The 25819-nt window shown below is 36.9% G+C and overlaps 1 protein-coding gene across 1 annotated transcript in view; it reads left to right on the top strand.

Moving 5' to 3' along the window:
* Positions 1 to 25819, top strand: part of EPB41L4A (erythrocyte membrane protein band 4.1 like 4A) — a gene marked incomplete at both ends in the record, with an annotated part of 314692 nt that overhangs the window by 278474 nt on the left and 10399 nt on the right. The window contains 4 exons of the mRNA XM_084234013.1: positions 44 to 157; positions 3861 to 3908; positions 4901 to 4978; positions 18854 to 18973. Of these exons, the coding sequence (XP_084090139.1) occupies positions 44 to 157; positions 3861 to 3908; positions 4901 to 4978; positions 18854 to 18973 (360 nt within the window). The remainder of the gene's footprint in view (positions 1 to 43; positions 158 to 3860; positions 3909 to 4900; positions 4979 to 18853; positions 18974 to 25819) is intronic.

Genomic DNA, 25819 nt, shown 5'->3' with positions numbered 1-25819 from the left:
CACCTCCCTGTGGATATTGCTGACCATTCCTCTTCCACTCCAGCGGACTCTACAACTGTCCCAATGACCAAACAAAGTCTCCAAAGTTCCCCAACGTGCGCTGCAGAAACCCATCCTGTGGGAGTGACAATGACTCTGTTCAGCCAACTAGGAGAAGGTATGCTGCATGCAGCCCCTCAGGTTTTAATTTTCAACTGATATTCTGGGTCCTAGTTACATTTTCATCACAGGTGATTTTCATAATGTAACTGTCTCCTGAAGATAACAGAAAGCCTTTTTTTTTTTTTTTAAGATAAATTAACCTAGGGATCCTGAAGCATTTCTCTTCAATAGTCAGTTTCAGAGAATTAGTTCACAAAATATTAATAGGAACTTGCTTTCTGTATTTTAAGACAGACAAGTTAAATGTACATTCTGTATATAATATGTACTATTAAAATATATTAGCAGTACATTTAATATGTATTATATATCACATGTAGCTTATATTAAACTGACACATATTAATGCATAAAAATAATAAATTTTTCTACCTGAGATGAAAAAATTGCATTTGTAGATAAATCTTCTTAGTGAGACTCATGCTCAGCTCCCTATACTTACATTATTGTATAAACTTTAGTAAAACCCCTTTCAAAGCACAGAGAAAATGAATCCAGTTACATTGTACCCAGCAGGTCAGTTTGTGTGATTGTATGCATTTAATCATTTTTTTGTAAATTGTTTAATTTAGATATGTAAATCTGTATCTAGAAGTTTTGAACTCTCTCTACAAAGCGGCGTAGGCAATGTGACAGTTCCAAAAGTGGAATACCTAGATATGGCTTTCCAGTGACAGTTTTTTGTTTTTGTTTTTTTTTTTTTTTCATTTCAACATGATGGAGACTCTGCATTTTGCTTGTACTTTACACTGTTTTACACTGCATTTTGTAAGTGAATTTTACAGTAATTAGAATCATGTTCTCAGATAACCATCAAGAGTCTCTTCATTTGCAAAACAGAAGCCCTTCTCTCTCAATGCCCTGGTTTATTCTTACTTGCTGATCTATTGCTCTGATTCATCTTCACCTAGTAGAATTGAGAAGAGAAGTTGGAGCATCACCAACATTGATTAGAAAGAATCATAGATTAATAATTGGCATTTATTATTTACCATGTTTCAAGTTTTGAGCAAATTGCTTGTTCTGTATTATCACATTTGATCCTATAACAACCTCATGGAATTGGCATTGGTATCCTTCATTCACTAAGCATTTCTAGATGAGAGGGATTAGTGCAGGGAATTGTTGCACAAATGTGAATAGGAATGAAGAAGCAGAGGCAGAGATCTGTATGTTCTATTGCCCCTTGTTTGGCGGAATTAACAAAGAGAAGGAAGTATAACCCACAGATCCAGAAGCTGTTTTTGCCCCTGAGCTGCACTCTGAAACCTGTGCTTATTGCTGACAAGGCAATAACCTCCACTGGCAAACGAATCATGCTTCTGCTGCTAGGGCTACTACTCCTGCAGCTAACACTGTGGAAAGTGTACTTCTTAGGAGTGTAAGAATGGATGCTATGGCTGCTGCTAAGAGCAGAGTCTCTTCCCTTTCCTGCTGTTTTCAAATTGCAGTTGAGTGCCTCTCGATATGGAACCCAGACTGCAAAGGAGTCCAGGAAAATGTAATTTTCACACTTCCAGTCTTGTCAATACAGTAGAGATTATAGAAGGGTCAGAATGAGGTTGAACACCCACAGAAAATACCTAGTCCAGCATTAACATCTTTTATAGCTAAGAACATGAGACTCAGGGAGATGACAGTGCTGTCTTTTGACACAGCTGGGATTTGGATCCAGGTCTGTACATCTAAGAAAGGCAAAGATAATGAAACCTCATTTAAGTAAGGCAGGGAAAAAAAGTTTCTGCCTTCTTACCCTACCAAGGATTATTTAACTTGGGCAGTCCTCTAAATCAGAGCAACTCCTGAGAAATATTTTAAAGTGCATTTCTGTGTGTGTGTGTGTGTGTGTGTGTGTGTGGAGGGGTTATGACTGTTGGTAATCACTATATTAAGAATTTGTACTCTGTGATTATTGTTCATAGATGGATTTTGATAGTTTTTCATCCTTAATGATTAGTGCAATTTGTCAACATTCCCTAAATAAAATAAACACATGTTGAACAGATGCTCATTTTGTTTTAAATATATTTGAAAATGAGTTTACCAAGTTTTTGCTAAAATATATCAAAATTTACATTTCCCCCCAAATTAATAGCTTGCAATATTTTGTAGTGTATATATTCCTGAATCCAGACTTAATGACTTTTATGCTAAGATACATTTTTTTGCAGGCTTCCTGTGAAATACAGAGAAGTAATTGTGGTGAGTGAATACAGGAGCCTTTTACTAGTAATGTCCAGAGGGAAAGACTATTTCAGTTTATAGGGAAGAAAATCTTTTTGTCTGGGAAACTATTGAGCCAGTTGTCTGGTTGTGTGTGTCGCTTGAAAACTCACTTATTGGGTATGTATGTTTTAAGGAGACCAGCCATTGATGTAGAAGAGCAAAAGCTTATCCTTTTTCTTTCTTTCTACTATGAAATGCCCTGTAAATGCCTCTGTCCATGACAGTCTTGTTTTATCTTCTCACAAATTTACCTTGCCCCTAGGCACAAATTCCTATGTAGCTTTATTAGGTCACATTTAAAACAGATTTTTCACCAGAATGGGAGAATCTCGAGGATTCAAATGTAGTAATAGGAAATCCTGTTTTTCAGTGAATGTTCAGATAATCTGTTTTGCAAAAGATATAAAAAATGTCCTATTTTGCCAACTGTTTGTCCCTAGATAGATGTATCTGTAAAATTCTGGCTGTGTCTAAAACATTGGTCCTTAACTTTTTGGACAATAGGTTTGAAAGTATGATATAATGTTGGGTCTGTATCCTGGCATGGGAGAGGTACATAATTAAATATACATAGACATTTTCATATAATTTTGAAGACTTCTGGTTTCAAAGCTTGCTTGTTTAAACTCCTGTTTCTAGAAAAATAAATCCAGCATACTCTATATCAGTACAATTTATTTTCACCCTTTACTTTGAAAATATCTACATCAAAAATATCATACCTTTATCATAGATACTATGTTCAGCAGCAATAGGCAGAGTCCCTAGCCTTTGGAAGCTTATAGCATGTTGGGAGAAAAATATATGAATCATGCAAATGCATGTGTAGATATGATTTTTATATGTGTTCTTGGGGGGAGTATAGTTAAAAACTTATTATGAAATCTGACGTGCATATAGAAAAATAAGCTGTCACAGGTATAGCAGCTTGATAAACGTTTACAAATCAAACACCTGTGTAACCAACACTACTAGGGGAAGTTTTGCTGAGTTGCTGAGCAAACTCATCAAAAAGTTGGGGGGATTCTCTGAGGTTGGATGCTTGAGCTGTACTTGAGATAAGATCAGCCAAAGAGAAAGATCATTCCAGGGAGAACATTAGCATGTGAAGAGGTCTTGGGATGGCAGGGAGTGGGGATAGTTGATGGACACTAGATTATGACAGAACTTGGCTTGACTGACTGTAAACCTAAGAATTGCATACTAAACTCACCTTTGGATGAGTGGAACTTAGCAGACATGTGCATTGTTATTTATAGACTTCACCCCCAACTAGGTTACTGCTTCCTGAGGTCATTTGATGTTATATTTATGGGACCTGTTACAGGACTGGAATACATGTGACTTAAATTTTTGCTGAGGTGACAAAATACATGGAAGATATGAATTAACTGAAGTGAAACATGTTTTGATGTGTTTTCCTTAACTAATTTTCTGTTTCCCTTAATCTCTTCACTATTTTTTTTTCCTTAGGAAAACCCATAACAGTGGTGAAGACTCAGATCTAAAGCAAAGGAGAAGGTAAAAACAATCAAAAAAAAGATTCTAGGAAGGGAAGACGATTAGCCAATTAGTGTAACTCAGATTTGAGTGTGCTCAAAAATGGGGGAGAGGGTTTTTTAGGTGGCTGTTTTAAAATATTGTAAAATACTGTTTTAGCTTTCATAAGCCAATTTTGGCTTCAACTCCTTCTCAGTCTTCCATTCTATCCTTAGCAATTTCTCTTTGGTTTTTTGTTTGTTTGTTTGTTTCTTTGTGTTTCAGAGGAACTGTTCTCAGTTATTGCTACCTTAAAACCGCCCCCAAACTTGGTAGCTTAAAGCAACAACCACCATATATATCTTATATTATTGTGTTTCTTTAACATATACTTTTATAGATTGTCTTCCTAGTCTCACATGAAGCTGCAAGTCAGAATGGTGATCAAGGCTGGGATATCCAAGAAGCCTTTCTCTCTCATATCTGGCATCTTGGCAGAATGGTTGGAGGCTTGGGGCTTCTCTCTTAATGATCTCTCCACATGGGCAACCCAGATTATGGCTGGGGTGGGGGGAAGGCAAGTGGTGCAGGATCTACCAGCCTTATCAAAGGATAGTCCTGGAACTGATAGTTTCCTTCTACCTCATTCTATTGGTAAAATCAGTCACAAAACCACTGTGAATTCCAGGGAAGGGAAAATAAACTCAGCCTCTCAATTGTGTGTGTGTGTGTGTGCGTGCGTGTGTGTGTGATGTCTCTTAGCCCACCAAAGCAGCTTATATATATAACTTATAGCTTTGCTATGTTGGTGTGTTCTGTTGGAAGGTCCCTTCTGGAAATGTGGTGACATTTTCCTTAGTCCGTTTTCACATTTCTATAGACTCATTCAGAGAAGGATAATACAGCTACTTTTATTTGGACTAGTAATTTTACTGCAAAATTAATTCCAAAAGAACCAACATGAATCTTTCTGAAATTTTTCATTTATCACAAATGAAAGTTTTTTTCTTCTGTTCTTCACATTTTCTTTTCAGGTCACGCTCACGCTGTAACACAAGCAGTGGTAGTGAATCAGAAAATTCTAACCGAGAACACCGGAAAAAGAGAAACAGGTAATATTGGAATATCATATTAATAGGAACTCAGGAATCAGTGGCTGCTATCAGGTAGAAGCTGTCTGTCCTGAGAAATATTCAGCCTGATTTTTCCATCTGTGTTTAAGAAGAAATTCTGGCACTATTTTGAGCATTGTTTTAGGTAAACTCAACTTCTTCAACTGAGTGTCTTAGCTTTTTAAGATGATTAAACAACTTTACAATGAAATCTCTTCCTGTTAATGAAAAAAAAGATGATCTATATTTAGGTCCAATGTGTAGTGAATTTGACTAAGAATTGTAAGAAATTTAACATTTGTAAAGGGATTTCTCCCTGAAGTATCTTTCAACGTGACATTATTGTATTTTGCCCAACAGAAAAACAGGAGCCCCACCATTTTATTGTTTCCATGGTTTCAGCCTTGTGTATTTATGTGCAAATATGTGTTAATAGTCACATCAATTACACACAATTAGATAAATGCAGTTAGTTCATGTCTTTAAGACTCATTTTTAAGAGCCTGTTAATAGCATCATTTGGCATGTAATTAGTATTGGAGATGGCTTAATGCATTAATCAGTCCTCTCTGGCTCTAAAATATTTTTATGGGGCCTCCATGGTGGCCTAGGGGTTAAGTCTCAGCATTACCACCACCAAGGCCTGAGTTGGATCCCCAGCAGGGAGCTAACCCATATGGTCAGCAGACCTCTCCTGTCTTGGCTGCTGTTCCCTTAAGCAGTGTGTTTTAGTAGAACCTCCTGTTCTGCTCCCTACTGTTTCTGGTGAAGTCTCTTACCCCCTGCACCTGTGCCTACACCCCAGATCTTCAATGCAAAAATAAAATTTTTTTAAAAATTATATGAAAACAAGTATTCGCATGGTTAAGGAACACCTGGTTGGGAGTGGAGAGGGATTTTGTTACCAGTTATGCCAGTTTCTAACCCAAAGATTCTCAGAGGGAAGCATTTCTGCCCCCCATATCTTGGCAATATTTTGGGACACTTGTTAATATTTTGGGGGGAACTGCTACTGGTCAGGAGCACTGCTAAACGTTGTCAGTGCATAAGACTAGCTCCCACAACAAAGAAGTGTCTGGTTCAAAAATGTTGGGAAACCTTTTGTCACCTGATATGGAACTCTGGCCTGGTTGCTTTCCTTATGGGAATCCTATTCTTGCCTATAAAATGCAGAAGTTGGATCAGGTAATTTCCAAGTTTCTTCTTTAGTGACCAGAGCCCTAGTGTTTGGCTAACTTAACAAAGCCAGTGTATTAATAGTCCAGAAAGCACTATTAGAGTAGGCCTTTTTCTTAGAAAAGCTTTCTTTGTGAAATTTTTCTTAGGTGTTGAAATCACACTGGAGAGAGGTGAGTTATCGACATGTTGTGACCTTTCTCATGGATATTTCACTTTCTTCATCTTTAAAACCCAAGTATGGGAGCTAACTCCTTCAAGTACCTCTTGCTCTAAGATTCATTATTTCTACACAAATCACACAAAGCAAAAGAAAAATCCACCCCCATATTTATATTTATTGATTAATCCTCTATCTTAACAAAATCTATTTCTCTTCTGCCTACTGCATTCTAAGTTGTGCTCACTGATATTCTAGTCTCATTTTCTCAGAAGGTGGCCATTTTAGAACAGTATGTTTTGGGACCAAAATTGTTCATGCTGACATTGGCTGTGAAAAATGAAACACTGTTTAAAGGTTGCCAAAAAATCATTAAATAACTCATTACTGATCCAGTTGAACTGCCTTCAATATGCCTTGTGTTATTTTCTCCTTCAAGGACTTCTTTTCCCACACCAGCAAATTTTTAAATTGACTTTCTTTGTACTGAACAGGCAGTATATTTTAGAATGAGGGTGGTTCTGAATATTTAAATGCTAATGTACTTTGTAAGACTAGTAGTGAGAAATCACATTTGAAACACTCAGTGAAACAAAGGCTGTGCAACTCATTTATTTTATCGGCAGAAATATTGCCCCAGGGTTACATAAGTAGCCTATGTATAGTGTACTGGTCTACAGTCGCTAGACCCTGGGCATAGCAGATAGTAGGCACAGAAAGAAATATGTCTCCCAGTTACAATCCCTGCTATGCAGCAGGCGACAGTGTGCAGGAAAAGAGGTGAAGATACATTGTTAATGCCTTTTGGTGCCATATACCATTGTGATGTCTCTGAGTCCACCATCCATCATTAGCCCTTTAAATTTTGCCAGAATCTACTCATTCCACACTAGGATGCATAGATATGGATGTTTAGGCTATAGCCCTCATAATGGGCCCAATATGTCTTCAATCTGTGATGAAGAGTTGTCTCCCTATCTCTGACTTCCTACTTCTGCAAAAAATTGCTTGGGGAGCAGATGATAAATCTCTTCAACTCATCTTTTTTTATCTTGGCAAACAGTGGTAGGGCCAGCCAAACTCTCAGCATTTTCCTTTGTGCTTTCATTAAAGGACTCTAGTAACCCGAGAAAGGGGAAGGCCAAATTTTGTACATGCTGATGTTCTACTTCCTGCTGGCAAATTCTCTAAACTCAGCCCCAGGTGCTTCATCACTTTCTCATCCAGGATTGTGTCCTGACACCCCACTTTCTCAGCTTCCATGGGGAACTGTAGCCTGAGGCAGAGGGACAACTCTGGACAGATTTGCTTTCCCAACACTATTTTGAAGTCCAGGGTGTGTGCAGTGCCACCGTAGGCAGTCAGGCTTTCTGGAGTGTGTGTGGCCTTTGGGTTGTTATTCCCTTTGCTACTCCTCGCTGGATTTCTTTTCTGATTTTATTTTATCAAAAAATATTTTTTATTGAAGTAAAATTGCAGTATAAGCTGTGCTTTTTAAGTGTGTATCATTATAAATGTGTCTATGTATAATATGTTAAGTTCACCACTCACGTCCAATTCCATCCTTCACCATACAATTGACCCTTTGGCCTCTTACCCAGCCCTTTCTCACTTCCTTTCTCATAACCACTAATTTGGTCTTGTAGTCTAAAAGTTTATTTTTGTTTTAATCAGTTCATTTGTTTTATTTCTTTATGTACCTCACATGAGTAAAATCATTTGGTGTTTGTCTTCCTCCGTCTGACTTATTTGACTTAGTATCATCACCTCAAGTTCCATCCATGTTGTTGCAAATGGCAAGGTTTTGTGTTTTTTTTTTTTTCTTTCTTTAGATAGCTGAGTAGTATTTTATGGAGTACAAGTCCCACATCTTCTTTATCCACTGGTCTGTTGATAGACTTAGTTGTTTCTGTCTCTTGGGTTTTGTAAAAAATGCTTCAATAAACATGGAGTGCATATATCTATTTGAAATTAGTGTTTTTTTTTTTATTCTTCCAGCAAATATTCACAAGTGGGAAAACTAGATCATATGGAATTTCTATTTTTTATTTTTGAGAAACCTCCATACTGTTTGTAACAACTGCACCAAGTGATAGTCCAACAATGTAGGAGGGTTCCTTTTTCTCCATATCCTCACCCAACATTTGTTGTTTTCTTATCTTTTTTTAATAGCTGTTCTCACAGGTAATGAGGTGGTATCTTTTTTTTGCATATCTATTTGTTTTTATTTCCCTTCTATTTTTAATATAAGGAAGTCTTATCTGTTAGGTTTCAGGCTTCTCTGGAAATAATTGTTTTTTCACAGTTTACTCATCAGAACTTAAGCTGCTTTGGTGTGCCAATGGATAACAATTTAAACATCTCTCATTTTATTTGAAAAGAAACACAGTTTTTTAAAACAATGTTTACCTATCAATTCCATCCAAAATAAAAGCTGTGGCTATTAACAACCACTGGAAAAAACCATTAACCATACCCAATCAGGAAGGCTACTATTAAAAATAAAGATTCCTGTTTTGTTTAGCTTTGTTTTTTAGAAAAATAGAATTGTAGGTCAGCAACCCCACAACTTGGGATCTAGAGCTGGCTAATGAGGCCAGAGTGTGAGATTTCTTTTTGTCAGCTGGTGCATAGATGTAAGATTCACTCATAAGAGTTTCTTATAACACTTCTGTGTGGGGGGATTGTTTGTATTTTTCTTTATCCCTTTCTATGTGAGTATCTTTCATAATCTGGAATGGGAATCCTATACTTTTTTTTAAGTTTTTAAGTTTGACAAGATAGCTTACTACTGGGAATTGGAGCGTAGCTTCTTGTTATAACATCTAAGATGACAAAAGGCCCTATTTTCCCCTTATTGCTTTACTTAGATACCCATCTTTATCTGTAGTCCCTTGCCTCCCTCTTTACACTTTCTATACATTTTTGCTCATCCAGTTTCTCTTTTGTTCTTAGTTTCTTACCCACTTTTCCTCTCTGTCATCTGCCTTTTCTGAATTATGTCTCTGAGAGCCAATCGTGTGTCCGAAAAATCCTCAAAGAAAGTGACTCAGGGACTTGGTTCTGCCATGTACTGGTATTTGGCCTTGGGCAACTCACTCAATTTAAATCTTAGTTTTCTCATCTTTAAAGTCAAATATATAATACATGATCTGCTTCATTGAATGAATTACTGTAAAGATCAAATGATATGACATGTAAGAGAGGAGAATGCTTTGGTGTAGAGAAACCAGAGGGTTTTATATCTAGCATTGGATTTACTACCTCTTTACCAGACCATCTCTATTCCACCCCTTCCCCAGCCTTTTCAACTTTTATTTTAGTCCTTCTTCCTTTCTTCCATTTTCCTAGATTTACAAATTTGTACTTTTATAACAAGTTGAATTTTTATTCTTTTTTTTTTTAATTTTTTTAATAGAGGCATGTTTTATTTATTTATTTATTTGTTTGTTTTGTTTATACAAGCACTGGGTAAAGTCAGAAGCACGGGAGGGTGAGAGAATTCACCAGAGCCAGAGCGGGGAGCAGAGCAGGCAGAAGGACTGAAGTACACTGCTGAGGGGAGCAGCGGGCGGCAGGAGAGGTCTGTGCGCCATGTGGGACCCTCCTCTGGTGGCCGGGGAGCAGCCGGGGATCGAACCGGCGCCGCAGAGGCTGCGGGCAGCTTCGCAACCCAGCGCTCAACTGCTGCGCCACCGGGGAGGCCCTGAATTTTTATTCTTACCCTCTGATTTATAGGTAGACTATAGGGTCTCATGACCTCATGAAATTGTATGTAAAATTGTGTGTTTCCAAGTATTTAATTTTCTGGTGATTGAGTCTGTAACTTCTGTCAGATTTTTAAGTGTATCTATATGACTCCAAGAAAGTTATGAACTATTCATTATAGTTTGAATGGTGACAGGTTGATAGTAGGAAATGAAACTGATATTTCAATTCACTGGGTTGATTATAAGCTAAGATACTTAAAAATTCTTTAGAAATTACTTGCTTTCCTCTACCATTTTGTGAACCAGTCATTTCAACTAAATTCATCAGAATTGAAAATCTACAAAGCAATATATATTTAATGAGGTATGTTAATATATGTAATACATAAATGTTTGTATTTATGTACAAAATTTATTAGTGTATATATAAATGCATATATTTTTTATATATCTCTATATTATTGACTTTTAAAATATATGCTTTCATATATATGATACCATAATATAATCTATGTATATACATAATGTATAATCTATTAGATTACATAAGCTTTTACTAGTTAGAATTTTGAATCTTATACCTGAGATCGCAAGGGTAAGCCAGCTCCTCCTTTTAGGTTTGGGCCCAGTGCCACACTCTGAACTTCTTCAGGATGTATGCTGAAGGAGTTTCCTAGGTCCTCCATCAACAGAATAAAATGTTTCACAAATAGCTTTCCCTTAAAATACCTTGAGTTTAATAAAATATCCTCCACATTCAAGGGAAATGGACTACAAAATATTCTTTGTGCTATTGATGAAAATTAGCAGTTCTTTGAACATTCACTGGGGAGAATTTGTGGATTGCTCAATCATTAGCTTTAATATGCTGCTAGGCTTTCAGAATTTCAAAGTAGGAGAAGAGGAGGCATGGAGGAAAAAAATCTAGTGTTTTTTTGTATGAGCATAAAGTGGCAGTAACTCTGGAGCCTGGTGAGGGTTAAGAGAGAAGCTTGGAATGAGAGCAGGACAAAGTCACTTAGCAATAAGAGATCATTTAGACCTTTTCCTTATTTTATTCTGTTACTTTTGCATTGTAAACGTGGGTTGTGTACACAAGGCTGTGTTTCATGTGTGTGCATATGCAGGCTCAGTAGAGCACAGAACAAAGAACTAGGCTTGCATTGTGAATTTGACCCTGCTTTGAAGAGCTGTGTGTCTGGCTCTGATTACCCTCTGATTTTCAGTTTTCTCATGTGCAACGTGGAATGATAACCCCTGCCTACTCACAAGAGGTTTGTGAAGATTCAGGAGATAATGGATGCACTTTGAATAGTAGAAAGTGCCCCAAATTGGCAAATACTACTAGGTGAGTGAGAGTTGGCTGCTCAGTGTTAATGGAGTTCCTGTGGTAGCTGTTTGTGGGCCCTGGTCTCTTGAACAAAAAAAGGACATCAGTTTTTATAATCTGATAAGTCATACATGTTGTTCGAGTTTCTTCTTGCTTCCTAAATGTCTTCTAGAATCTGTATCTGAGTAATGTAATAAGATAGTTTTAAATATGTGCCATAAGGTTTTTTATATCATTTTTCTAAAAGAAGAAACTATCCTATGTGACCCTGTAGCATGCAGGTACCATGCAGCTGAGTAGGATGAATCTAGAAATCCTGATTTGGGTAAGGTTTTGTTGTTAGCACAACATTATTGTCTTTGTGCGTAAGAGAAAAATTGTGTTTGGATGATAGAAAATTTAAGACTATGGGCATATTTTCCCTGTGGCCTAAAAGAGGTAACTGCTTCCTTACCATTATCACTTACTGACTGTCCTGACCCTGATTTTTGGAAGGGTTGTAAATAAGACACAAATTGTGGGTATGGGAAGGGCAGTTCATACAAAGCCATGGAAACAGACAATGTTTACCAGGCCACAGATGGCAAGGGTTTCTGATTTCTACTTTAATAGGACCTATCAAGACTTAGGTATTTGATTAGGATGATGTAGAGCTTCCAGAGCATAATCAAAGTTGACAGAGTGACTGTGGAAGTGAAAAGCTGTAGCAGCAGAGGAATGCTGTCAGATTACTAAGTGAAGGCAAAGTAGGCTAAAAAATTAGGAAACCAAAAGAATTTGAAATGGAAATTGCACCAAAGATAGCCCATGGTAGTTGGAAGAATATAGGAGTAAGTGGAAGAGACATAAACACCTTTTAGGGCAAAGAAGAATAATTTGATGATGAGGGAGGTGGAAAAAGCAAATGAATTTTTTGCTTGCTGGTCTTCAGGGAGGATGTTGACAGATGCCTGGAACCAACATAAATTTCCCTAGGGAAGAAAATCTGCTGGAAAAAAATGAAGATTGGTTTATAGCAGGTGATCTAAAAATGAGCACAGCTGATGAAAAATACAAGTTCACACTCAGTTGGGACCTGCAGATTTAATATTAGCAGTGGAGCAACCACATGAAGCAATCATCTGGAAAGTTATGCTCTAGCTGAAGAGTAGAGGTTTGTTTCAACACGTCTGACTAACTTGGAAATAAAACACAAATAGAGAAACATAAGAGTTTTGAAGCTAGAAAGGATCTTTGCAATAATTCAGTAGATGAAGAAAAATACCTGAGCAAAGATATTTGCCTGTGGGTCTGTGAGAGATAACGGCAGAGCTGGGAGTAGGCAGAACTTGGGAACAACATGTTTTTCTTATATCATCTTGAAACTTCATTATACGTTTGCTCAGTGAGATTTCTTTGGTTTAGCATTAAGCATTGTCTTTATCTCAGTGAATAAGAAGTGAATTAAGAACTGGTATAAAGAAAGGTCCTGTTAGGAACAAAACTGCCCCAGTAAATGTAGAGGGCAAAATAAAAGCCATGGGGACTTACAAAAGAATTCATTTGGCAATGTAAAGTTTTGCAGAAGAGGCAGAACTATAATTGGGAAGATAGGAAAAAAGAGACTTGAAATAGTCATTATCTTCATTATTGTTATCAAACAATTACTTGGCATTTCATCTTCAAAACCCTTTGTAGACTTTAATTGTCAAATGCAGTTAAAATCTAAATTGTATGGATAGTCTGGAAAAGTAGGATGTTGTAACTTGGAGACATGAAGAAAATATATTAGATTTCTACTATTCTGAAATATTGTCAGAATATGTTCTATTCTTAAGCAGCCCTCTCCTTTACACAATAATAATAAGGTTTCCTACCACAACTGTTAGCTCTCCATAGCTACAGATGATAAAATCGATAAAATATGGTAAATGTTGAATTATTGCATTGAAGAGACAGGAAAGAAACATTTAGTATTTTTTTAACTTCACCTTTAAAATCAACATTTAAAAGTGGTACACCCCCTTGGGACTTTCATAACTGTAATGTAAGGATGTATTTTGACTTTCTGAAGGGTGCTTTCTTGATACAATGATTACAGTATTTTTATTCTTTTTTTAAAAGATTTATTTATGCATACAAGAACTGGGGTACAGGCCAGAGGTGTGGGGGGGAGAGGATTCACCAGAGACAGAATGGGAAAAAGAACAGGCAGATTGACCAGAATACACTGCTGAGGGGAGCAGGGGGCGGGTCAGGAGAGGTCTGCTGCACCATGTGGGTAGCTTCCTGGCTGGGGAGTGAACGCACGCTGCAGTGGCTGCAGATAGCTTCATAGGTTGCATCTGAACCCCCTGCACCACCAGGTAGACCCAGTATTTTTATTCTTCATAATGTAAATCCCTTCATTAAAATTAAAATATAGCAGGAAAATGTATTCCATACCTAAAGTTAAATGAGACTTACAAGCAGAATCATTAGGAGTCATAATTGTCATTTAAACATTTGTTTATTCACTTACACATAAATAAAATAGTTAATTCATCTCTTGAAGCCTGAGGGTTACCATCTTCTTACTCTGAAAGGTAGGATTTTTCCTTTCTATGTGGCTCTTGTGTTTCCTGAACAGTTCAGCCGTGGGAGAAATGACACTTTCATTCTTGTAATGAGGCACCATTAGCCAGAGGCCTTTCGTAAGGCTGTAATTTCAAACTTCATTACAGATTAAGGCAGCCATACCACTGATTACTCAGGAAAATACGTGTCTGTTGTGACTCTCCAAAGAGCTGTACATTTTTAATGCACCTTGTTAAAATATTTATGAACAGTGTCACCAGCAGAGGGCATCTGTCTTTGAAACATGTTGGGTCCCAAGGATAGTAATTGAGTTTCACCGTCCTCACTAAAGACTTCTTGATTAGAAAAATAAAAGTTAAAGGTATATGTCATAGTTTGAAATTCTTTCTGATTAAGTTATTATTTACTAGCAAGGTACAGGAAATATGTGGGCCTATATCTAAGAGTTTTAATTTTTTTACCATCAGAGTAGAGTCTTAATCTGAAGGTACCCAGCTAAATTCCAATCAATGAGAATGAACATTCGCATATTGTACTTCCTTTCAACATCTGTCTTCTGGGAAAAAGTGTATGTCTAAGTCAGTCCTTATCTTTACTAGTAGATTTAACTTCTCAAAATACTTTATTTTCAAATTTTTCAGCTTTTGACCCAAAATATTTATTTTATGAATTCATCTTACATATATTCTTGTTAATGTATGCAATGGTGTATATTTGTAGAGAGTGTTCTGTCTTACATTGTTAATAAAGGACTAGAAAAATTCGTGTTTATCTATGCAATATAGTTCTATGCAACTGGTTAAAAATAACTAGTTTTATTATCTCTAATTGCTGTATAATTCATTAATTTAAGTTTTTATATTTTTATTGAGGTAATATTGGTTTACAACACCATGTATGATTCACAGGTATAGGTTCACACTTCTTCAGATGCATGTTATCACACCACACCCACCACCAAGGCACCCGAGTTGCGGGCCCCCTCCACACTTTGCTGCCCACCTCCCACTCTCCCCTTCAGTTCTGCACTTAGATTTCTAGGGTTTGTTTTGTTTTGGTTTTCTCAAAAATACTTAAAGGTGTTGACTTTCTAGAAAAAAAAATATTTTAAGATTTAGACCTGACCCTGAGCTATGCAGTGCTTTACTTCAGAATAGAAATTACAGTCTAAAGGACTCCAGGGCTGAGTTAGAGTTTTATAACTATCCCTGAGCAATGGGAAGCATGCCTTCTAAGTAAGAGAGAAAATAGCGCCCAGCTACTTTGATACTGTCCATCAACTGTATCTTCCTAACTTGAGTCCTTTAGCCCGGAGGGTATCCAGAACTGCTCCCCTCTAGCAGGCATGGAGGTTATAGCTGTCAAATGAAACATAGAACAGTGTGTGTCAGTTCTCTTAATATACATGTATGTAAAAACGTAGACCAATGTTATCTTGATTAAAAGAAAAAGAAAACATGTGTATGTGTGTGGCTGTATGCACACATACTCACACTCATGTGCATCAAATTCCATGGAAGTGTTTGTTTCAAAAAGTTAATTATTGTGACCTCAAGTAGTATATACCTTCTTATATATTTCTTCAGATATTTCCAACATTAAGATCATAGCAGTATATGTTAAATTTTAATTTCCTCTGTACATACCATGCAAGAGTAATTATTTTTTTCAAATCTGTAAAAAATACAGTGTATTCTGTTAATTTTCAAATAGTAGAATATCAGAAGTGAAACTTTAATGAGGAAATATATACAGCTCAATGTCTACAAGAGTGTTACAAGAGCATTTGTTACTTAACACAACTCCCTTTAATTTAGAAAAATTTAGATAATTTCCTTTTTTTAAAGATTTATTTATTTATTTATTTATTTATTTATTTATTTATGCAAGCACTGGTTACAGTCAGAAGCGCGGGAGGGTGAGAGAATTCACCAGAGCCAGCAGGGAGCAGAACAGGCAGAAGAACCGAAGTACACTGCTGAGGGGAGCAGCGGGCGGCAGGAGAGGTCTGCGCGCCATGTGGGACCCTTGCCCAGCAGCCGGGGATCGAACCGGCATTGCAGAGGCTGCAGGCAGCTTCACAACCCAGCACTCAACCGCTGCGCCACCGGGGAGGCCTGATTTAGATAATTTCTCCCTCTTTTTAACTTAAATTTGGTTTACATTATCTCTGATCAAGTTATATATAAAACAAATAGTTGTCCTCTGTCTATTTATTAGAATTAGTGAGCAAATCCATCCACAGTCTATACCAAGTTCTGTGACAGTGCAACCAAAGACACCTGTTCAGAAAGACAAATGACTCTAAATGTGTCCTTTTCTTGCATTGTTGTTTTGAAGCAGTTCTGTTTATGCAGTCACAGTACTGGGGCAATTATCTTGCAAATCTGCACTGGCATCCCAACACCTGGAAGTGTCAATGTGTGAAATGAACACCCTGAGCAGCTTCCTTAACTTACATAAAATAGAAGCTGGATATTCAAATTACAGGTGTTTGATTTTTGCAAGGTGTATTTATGACTTCAGAACATCATTGTGGTGCATTCCAGACAATGTTTACACATTAATTAATCTCATGCTTTTAATTACTTGCTTTTTTCCCCCCATCCTCCTCAACATCATGGTCTCACCATTACAAATTCATGATACAAAAAGTCCAAAATTTCTGTATGCTGATTTTGGTCCATGGGAAGGTTTTGTTAGGTCTATAGAATATACTCTAAAATTTAGAACTGGTTAACCATACTAATTAGATAAGTTCACTTTAAAAGTCCAGATTTGTGGACCATCTTATTAAAAATAAGAGGATTTGGCTTTAGTGATATCTTTGGGGGGGATTGATTCCAATAGCAAGGGAAACAAAAGCAAAAATAAACAAATAGGACTACATAAAACTAAAAAGCTTTTACACTAGAAAAGAAACCACCATTAAAATGGAAAAAAAAAAAAAAAACCCTTCCAAATGGGAGAAAGTATTTACATGTCATACCTCTGACAAGAAGCTGATATTCAAGATCTATAAAGATTTCATACAATTAAATAAAAAGAAAAAAACCTAATCAAAAAGGGGGCAGAAGAGCTAACTAGAAACTTCTGCAAAGAAGACGTAGACATAGAAAACAGGCCTATGAAAAAGTACTCATCATTGCTTATTATCAGGGAAATGCAAACCAAAACCACAATGAGATACAACTTCATTCCTGTGAGAATGACTCTTTTCAAAAGAGAACAGAAACAAGTGTTGGTGAGAATGTGGAGAAGAAGGCACCCTCTACGCTGCTGGTAAGAATGTAGACTGTTCTAGCTCTTGTGGAGAACAGTACAGAGAGTTGTCAAAATATTAAAAGTAGAACTACCATATGATCCAGCAAATGCACTCTTAGGTATCTACCTGAAGAACCTAAAATCACAAATTCAAAGGCATGTATCATTTCAGCACTATATACAATAGCCAAATTATGGAAACAACCTAGGTGCCTGATGGGTAGATTAAGATGTGGTGTATATAAATAATGTACTACTACTCAGCTATTAAAAAAATAAAGATTAAAAAATCTTTCCATTTGCAACATTGTTCGAACTAGAGAGGATTATGCTAATAGAAATAAAGTAGAAAGAGGAAGACAAATACCAGATGGTTTTACTGATGCGTGGAAATACAGAAAAATAAACTAAGAAACAGAGAAAAACTAAACCAAACAAACCCCAGAAATCTAACTGTAGAATTTAGAGAGCCAGAGCAGCGTAGAGAGGGGGGCAGCTAGGGAGCAGTATGTGGAGGGGCTCAGTGGACTATTATGGAGGACCAAGAGTGCCTTGGTGGTGGGTGTGTTATGGTAACATACATATGAAGACGTGTGGTCCACCTCTGAATTGTGTAATAGTGGTGTTAACCAGTTACCTCAATGAAAAGAAAATGCAATTTTTTTTTAAATATTTATTTATACAAGCACTGGGTACAGTCAGAAGCACGGGAGGGTGAGAGAATTCACCAGAGCCAGAGCGGGGAACAGAACAAACAGACTGACGAAATACACTGCTGAGGGGAGCAGCGGGCGCGGCAGGAGTGGTCTGTGGCGCCACATGGGACCCTAGCCTGTGGCCAGGGATCCAACCGGTGCTGCAGAGGCTGTGGGCAGCTTCGCAGCCCAGCGCTCAAGTGCTGCACCACCAGGGGAGGCCCGTAATTAATTTTTTTCAAAGAGGATTTGTTAACACTGGTGATCTTACAAGGGGAAAGCCAGTGACATTTTCCTACCTTCATCCCCTTTTCCTAATTTCCCTTCTCCTGACCACACTGAGTATTCAACTCTGATTCTCTCTTAAATCTGTGTGTAGACTTAGTTGTGCCCACTGGCTGCAGTGAATTGTCACGTTTAACTTTTTGCACTTCAGATTTCTATATTAAAAAAGTGAGTAGTCTATCTGGTAACTGTTGTCCATGTACCTTTTAACAATTTGTGTGAATTTTTAAGAGCACTTTAAAATTATTTGTTGCTACTTTAATTTATATTTTAAAAATGATTTTGTTTCTTAGGATTAGTTCTATAGTAAACACCTCTGATTCTTTAGTTAAAAATTAAATATGTTTTAAGTGAGTTTTGTTTGACATGCCTTTTTCTTAGGAAATTTTAAACCAAAGATAGAAGTCTGAAAATTACAAACCTATGCTTACATAGTTATGCATATATATGCTTACATAGTTATGTATAAAGACACCTAAATATATGTGTATATATACTTATGGATACATTCAGTTAAATAATTTTTAATTTGAGTGGTTTTCGTAGAATTTTGTTTCTTAAATAACTTTTCATTTTGTAACAACTTTTAAATAACTTGCTAACTTTTTAATGGCTTTAAAAGGCAAAGTTAGGACAAACTGAAAAACAAAGCACCGAACCTGTGGATGTTAACTTTATATGAATGCTTTCTCTTTTCAGATTCAGGCAAGAGAATGATATGGTTGACTCAGCACCTCAGTGGGAAGCTGTATTGAGGAGACAAAAGGAAAAAACCCAGGCAGACCCCAACAACAGACGATCCAGACACAGATCTCGTTCGTAAGTGAACTCTTTTTCTATAGGGATTGGAAAACATTGAGTTTTGAAATAGTTTGTGGACTGCAATGTCTGTTTGAGATCTTCCAAAGTGTATTAATTCAATCATGATTACCCCATTGTCTGTCATATTTACTGCCTAGCTTTTGTGACATTCATTCATGTATTGGAAAATGTAATAAATTGAAGTACAAAAATGTCATTTAAAAAAGCCAAGACAATCAAAACCATATTTTGTTTTGTTTTGAAACCAAAACATACTATTCAACTGAATAAATAGGAGTAGTCTCTTGTCTGGAATCTGTTGGTGAAGATTCTCTCTGTTCCATGCTGTAGATTTCTAGTTCTCTCTGTTCCATGCTGTAGATTTCTCTGAAGTCTTGTTCCAGATTGAGTCAGATGTGAATATCTTCCCATCAAATTACAGTTTGTAAGCTGTAGTCAATAAGTGATTCATTATACCCTGATGTTGGGATTTGCCTACTTCTTCTGTTGCTAGGCAATACCTTGTGTGAGCAAAATTACCCCATAATGATGAGATTCTCAGTCCCTCTAATTTTTTTTTGAACTGATACCATTTACATGGATATTTTTTTAATGTGTGCATCATCTTGATTTAGACTTCCCACCCTCATTTTACTTCCCAAAGCATGTATCTTTTTAAAGTGGTCTGGAACTCACTACCCATCCTTTTGTAATCCTAGGTGGTTAGATGTCCAGCATTAATTTACTCATGGAAGGGGGATTAATGTCTTAGATAAGGCAATTGAAGGATTCCAGGATGAGGATTCAGAAAAAAAATTGTGTAGGCAGATGGTGAGCTCTGAGAGTACCAGGCACCAGGGTGCCAGCTGAGGTTAAGAGAGATCTGGAGAGAGCAAGAGATGATACACCGCAGAACCCTATGTGACTCTAAAGGACTCTTCTCAATTCATAGATACTTTCTTTGTAGTTTTGATTTGCATTTCCCTGATTACAAGTGATATTGAACATTTTTTTCATATGCCTGTTGACCATTTGTATTTCCTCTTTGGAGAAGTTTCCTTTTAGCTCTTCTGCCCAGTTTTGTTTTTTTTTTTAACTTTTTAAAAAAAGATTTATTTATTTATTTATCTATCTATCTATCTATTTATTTATTTATTTATTTATTTATTTATTTATTTATTTATACAAGCACTGGGTACAGTGAAAAGCACGGGAGGGTGAGAGAATTCACCAGAGCCAGAGCGGGGAGCAGAGCAGGCAAAAGGACCGAAGAACACTGCTGAGGGGAGCAGCGGGCGGCAGGAGAGGTCTGCACGCCATGTGGGACCCTCCTCCGGTGGCCGAGGAGCAGCCGGGGATCGAACTGGTGCCGCAGAGGCTGCAGGCAGCTTCGCAACCCAGCGCTCAACCGCTGCACCACCGGAGAGGCCCTTCTGCCCAGTTTTTAACTGGATTATTTACTTTTATTTTGTTGAGTGTCATCAGCTCTTTGTAGGTTTTTGTCATCAGTCCTTTATCATTAGTGTTGTGTACAAAATTTTTCTCCCAGTTGGTGGGGTGTCTGTTTTGGTTACTGTCTCTTTTGCTGTACAGCAGCTCTTTAATTTGATGCAGTCCTAGCTGTTTATCTTTGCCTTCACTATCACTGCTTTGGGTGATGTGTCTTTAAATATGCCATCTTACACCGGTGAGAATGGCACATACTAAAAAACTAGCAACAACAAATGTTGGTGAAAACATTTGTTGGAGAAAAAGGAACTCTCCTGCACTGCTGGTGGGAGTGCAAACTGGTCCAGCCACTATGGAATGCTCTGTGGAGATTCCTCAACCTGCTAAAGATGGAGCTCCCATATGATCCAGCAATTCCACTCCTTGGTATTTACCCAAAGGACACAGAATCATTAATTCAGAAGGGCACCTGCATGTTTATAGCAGCACTATTTACAATAGCTAAACTATGGAAAGAACCCAAATGCCCAAAACTAGATGACTGGATCAAGAAGATGTGGTACATATACACCATGGAATATTACTCAGCAATCAAAAAAGATAAACTCATGCCATTTGCAGCAACATGGATGGAGCTGGAAGGGATCATGCTCAGCAAAATAAGCCAGAAAGAAAAAGAAAAATACCAGATGGTCTCACTCATAGTAGGAATTTAGAAAACCTTAAATAAGGGACCAGGAAAAAGACTAGTTATAATAAAGTAAAAATCAAAATCAACAAGCAACTATAAACCAGAGACACACATTTGATAGGTCAAAACAAGGGGGGTGGGAATTGTATGGGGACTATAACCAAGATGAAAATGCATATATTGTGCAAAAATGAAAAATGATGTAAAAATGTATAAAATAAAAAAAAAATCATAGATACATTCTTACTAATTAGAAGTTAACCCCAGGTGTGATTTTATTTTTATCAGTTGTACATCATTAAAGGTTTTATTCATTATTCCATAATCTTTTTTGTTCTGAACTTAATTAAAATGTTCAACTTAAAGCATTAATTGGTAATTTCCTTTGTCTTGTTACCACCATTTCCCAGCTCCATTAAAATTGAGAGATCTATATGTGGAAGAATCAAGACCTCATTGAAGACAGTTTAACCAAATGGCACAGACCCAAAATCAGGTCCCAGTCTAGTTATGGGTAACTCTATTGCCACTATGCTTACTTTTTTAAAATTTTTAAAAAATATTTATTTATGCATACAGGAACTGGGGTATAGGCCAAGTTATGGGAGGTAGGTGAGAGGATTCACCAGAGACAGAGTGGAGAATAGAATAGCGGATTGACTGAAATACACTGCTGAGGGGAGCAGTGGGCGAGTCAGGAGTGGTCATCTGTGCCATGTGGTCAGCTCCCTGGCGGGGGATTGAACTCCATGGTGCAGTGTCTGTGGACAGCTTCATAGTGCTGAGACTTAACCCCTTGTGCCACCAGGGAGGCCCTGTGAGGGACTGTTATACACAAGATTTGGTAACTTTGTATTACATTTTAAAAAGAACAATTTTTCTAATCATTTCAAAAGCATTCTAAGTTTAATTAACTGCAAATATTAAAATTTCATATTAAAAGAAAAGGAAAATTAAATTACATATAAATTATATACAAATTGTATACAAATCTTGAAGAAGTAGAAAAACCTTACAACAGAAAAACCTTACAATTAATATCAATATTAATTAAAATGGAACAATTTGTTTATAAATAGGATTAATAAAATAATCTAAAGTTGTTGAGTATCACAGTCACCATAATTCAAATATAGGACAAATATTTGTGATTGGATCTGAAATTTAATAATCAACTGAGCCCAGATTAATTTAATAATCTAAGGAATCTTTTTCTTTCAGTTTAGGTGAAATTTGCATATTATATAAGTGTACTAGTCAAAGAGTTTTGACAAATGTATACATGGTATGTCCATTACATCAATCACGATATAGAATAGAAAAACCTCCCTCATGTTCTTTCCAGTCAATATCCATGCCCTAAAAGCAACCACTGTTCTGATTCCATCCCCATAGATCAGTTTATTAGATTAGTCTTATTGAACTTCATATAAATATAATTACATAATATATGTCTTTTAAAATAAGGCTTCTCTCAACATAACATTTTTAAGATTAGTTCATAATGTTACATGTATAAATAATTATATAAAATTTTGAGTGTTAGTACATTATATGAATATACTATAATTTGTTTTATCCATTGTCCTCTTGATAGACATTGAATTATTTCCAGTATGATCCCTTAATTTATCACAGTATGTTTAGGATTAATATTATAATGTTTATGTAAAATATCAAAATTCCCCATCTCTCTGCACCAGGTAAGAAAGTACCCTTATGCAGAAAATTGTAGCAGATGTGCTTCCTTTCTTTTAAAGATCACAGGTTTATGCTGTCACTCAATGTCAGAAAAACAGTTGCTTGGTGTATTTTGTTTTAAAGTTATTAGGAATGCATGGGCTCATCAGACACCACTTACTCGCTATCACCAGAAGGGGAAGCTCAGGAATAGTCTTTTGAGGTAGAGAAATAGGTATCTATTGGGTATTTCTTTCATTGGATCAGCTGAAATCAGAAAGATTCTAATGGTGCTTTATTTTAATTTTTATTTTTTTAAAAGATTTATTTATTTATTTATACAAGCACTGGGTACAGTCAGAAGCGCGGGAGGGTGAGAGAATTCACCAGAGATAGAGCGGGGAGCAGAGCAGGCAGACTGACGAAGTACACTGCTGAGGGGAGCAGTGGGTGGCAGGAGAGGTCTGCGTGCCATGTGGGACCCTCGCCCCGCGCCCGGGGATCGAACCAGCATTGCATAGGCTGCGGGCAGCTTCACAATCCAGCGCTCAACCGCTGCACCACCGGGGAGGCCCTCTAATGGTGCTTTAATTTAGAATCTTATTTAAGCTTTCATTTTTATCTTATCTACACGATCTTATTCATTCTGAAGTTGCTTTAACTTTTTGGTAAATAGCAGATTTTGAGAAAGAGAGAGGAAATGGGAAGAGTAATTCATACTGCAGGCACATATAAAAAGGCTTTATTTACAAAAGAAGGGGAAATGAAGAAATGAATAACTCAAGGAGAAAGAGAGGGAGATAAATTGGTGAATGTGTCCTACCAGTTCCTCTGACCTGGAATCCCAATGACATGCTGAGAGCCAGCGAAAAGCCGAGAGTCAAGCCAAGAGGCCAAGAGGCCCCCCAAGGCCCACATGTCTTATTTTATACCAAACCTGGTTGCTTAACTCCACCCTCAGGTCCCAGCAACCCTCCCTTCAGTGGTGATGGGATTTGTAGTTCCCAGAGTCTTGATGGCTTTGGTTTGGAGTGGGGGTGGAGTCCACAAAATCTGTATGGAGTTTGTTAAGGGCATGCTTTGTCCCTAACAGAACAGACTATTCATAGTGTGAGAGGAATCATGAATGCATTTCAGCTTGGGGGGGCTGATCTGTCGAACGGGTGGCCATACCATTTTACTGAGATGGGGAGTGATGGGGCTTGGGATGTGTGGGGAGAGTATCAAAAGTTTTGTTTTGTTAGATTTGAGAAATCAAGTAGGCAATAAAGAGGAAGTATTAAATAGACAACTGAATAAAAGTGTTCTGATTCTGGAAGGTGCTGGTTTACTTTATGTAGGACAAACTGACTGTTTAATTTGGACTTTGACAGTAAAAACCTGAGCTATATTGACAAGAAAATGCTTGCTGGATATTATTGTCTTGCATTCTGGGCCTCCTAATTTCAGCTCATTACCCATATAGATGATGCCATTCTCACGGGATTTTATTTTTTTAAAAAGATGTATTTATTTATCCATATAAGAACTGGGGTGTAAGCCAGAGATGTGGGGGTGTGAGAGGATTCACCAGAGAGACTGGGAAGCAGAACAGGTGGATATACTGAAATACACTGCTGCGCCACGTGGGTTGCTCCCTGGCCAGCCCGGGATCGAACTTGTGCTGCAGTGGCTGTTAGCACTGTCTTTATGGGATTTTAATAAGCACTGAGATCACCTGTGTCAAGTACCTACAATATTAAGTTCTTCAGGTTTTTGGTTAACCTCTAGAAGCTTTACAATAGATTTGGTATTTTTTTCTTGAGATGAACAAGAGGCGAGATGTGCAGAGGGTAGGATTAGGCCATTTCACATAAAAATTAGAATTGGTTTTATGAGAATAAGTTTTTTTTTTTTAAATGTGGATAGAACAATAACTGGTGAAATTAATAAAAATCGTTCTTCATCTATATTTATAAGAATATTTGGCATTTCTTATAGGCAATAAACCAGTTATGTCTCATTTTCTCCCAGTTCTTGAATTCCTACTGCATATCTATATCTTGCCAACATAGAGAAGTATCCACTGAGGGTCAGAATATTTATGGTACATCATTCATACATGATTTATTTATTGCTTTTTTTAAGTACCCAGTGAAAATCTGGGAATTTATATTATTAGAGAACAGAGACTTACAGTAATCTCTCCTAAAAAACATTAAGCTAACATATGATTGGATCTCAACCTATAAAATGTTGACAAGTATGTTTCTATTTAATACATTTTTTCAGCTGTATTGCATGGCATTCCTGTTTGCTTATCATTAGAAAACAAAAAGTCGGCTTTGATGAAAATGCTTTTCTCCGTGGGTGAACCTTATTTATTGGGTTCTTTGGAATGGGCACTGAGGCTGAAACAATAGTTTCATAGGTTTAACTTGTGTTTGAGAGAATGCTCTGGCTCCCTCTGGTGGCGATAATGTCTTACTATTTTATTGAAAAATAGGTTATCAGGATAAAGTGATGTTCCCAGTTCCCAAAACAGAATTCTGGTGGTGTATTAGTAAATATTTAGCATGATGATGTCCCTGGATGTGACTCCTAAGTGATCTTCAGCACCAAGGGTGCAGGCTCGGTTACTCCCAAAACTTCTTTTAGTTCTGAGTGAAGGATAGAGAAGGAGGGGAAGAATAAGACATCTCTTAATTATGTCTATTCTGACCACTCAGGGGTGTGATGAGGGGTTATAGAGATATTTGTTAAGTGTTTTGAATTCCTTAAATAAAGATGCTTAGTAAACTTACTGTTTTCTTTGTAATATATTTTCAATGAAATTTCCTTTGAAAATAGTAGTCAGTAGTAAGATCACAAAAACAGTAAGTTGCCATATTTATTATTTTATTTTTAGTAAAATATAATATGGAAAATAATGCATATTATATACTATAGTATAACACATATAGTATATATATCAGTATAATATTTTCTGCAGTACATAATGGGAGTGTTTGAAGGATAGAGAAGGTGACTGCACGATGAAGAGGTTTAAACCCTTTATAGTTTTA

The sequence above is a fragment of the Talpa europaea genome (assembly GCF_964194135.1).
Source record: "Talpa europaea genome assembly, chromosome: 5".
In the NCBI taxonomy this organism is placed as follows: Eukaryota; Metazoa; Chordata; class Mammalia; order Eulipotyphla; family Talpidae; genus Talpa; species Talpa europaea.
Note: the sequence above shows the minus strand (reverse complement) of the source record. Positions and strands in the feature narration are given on the sequence as shown.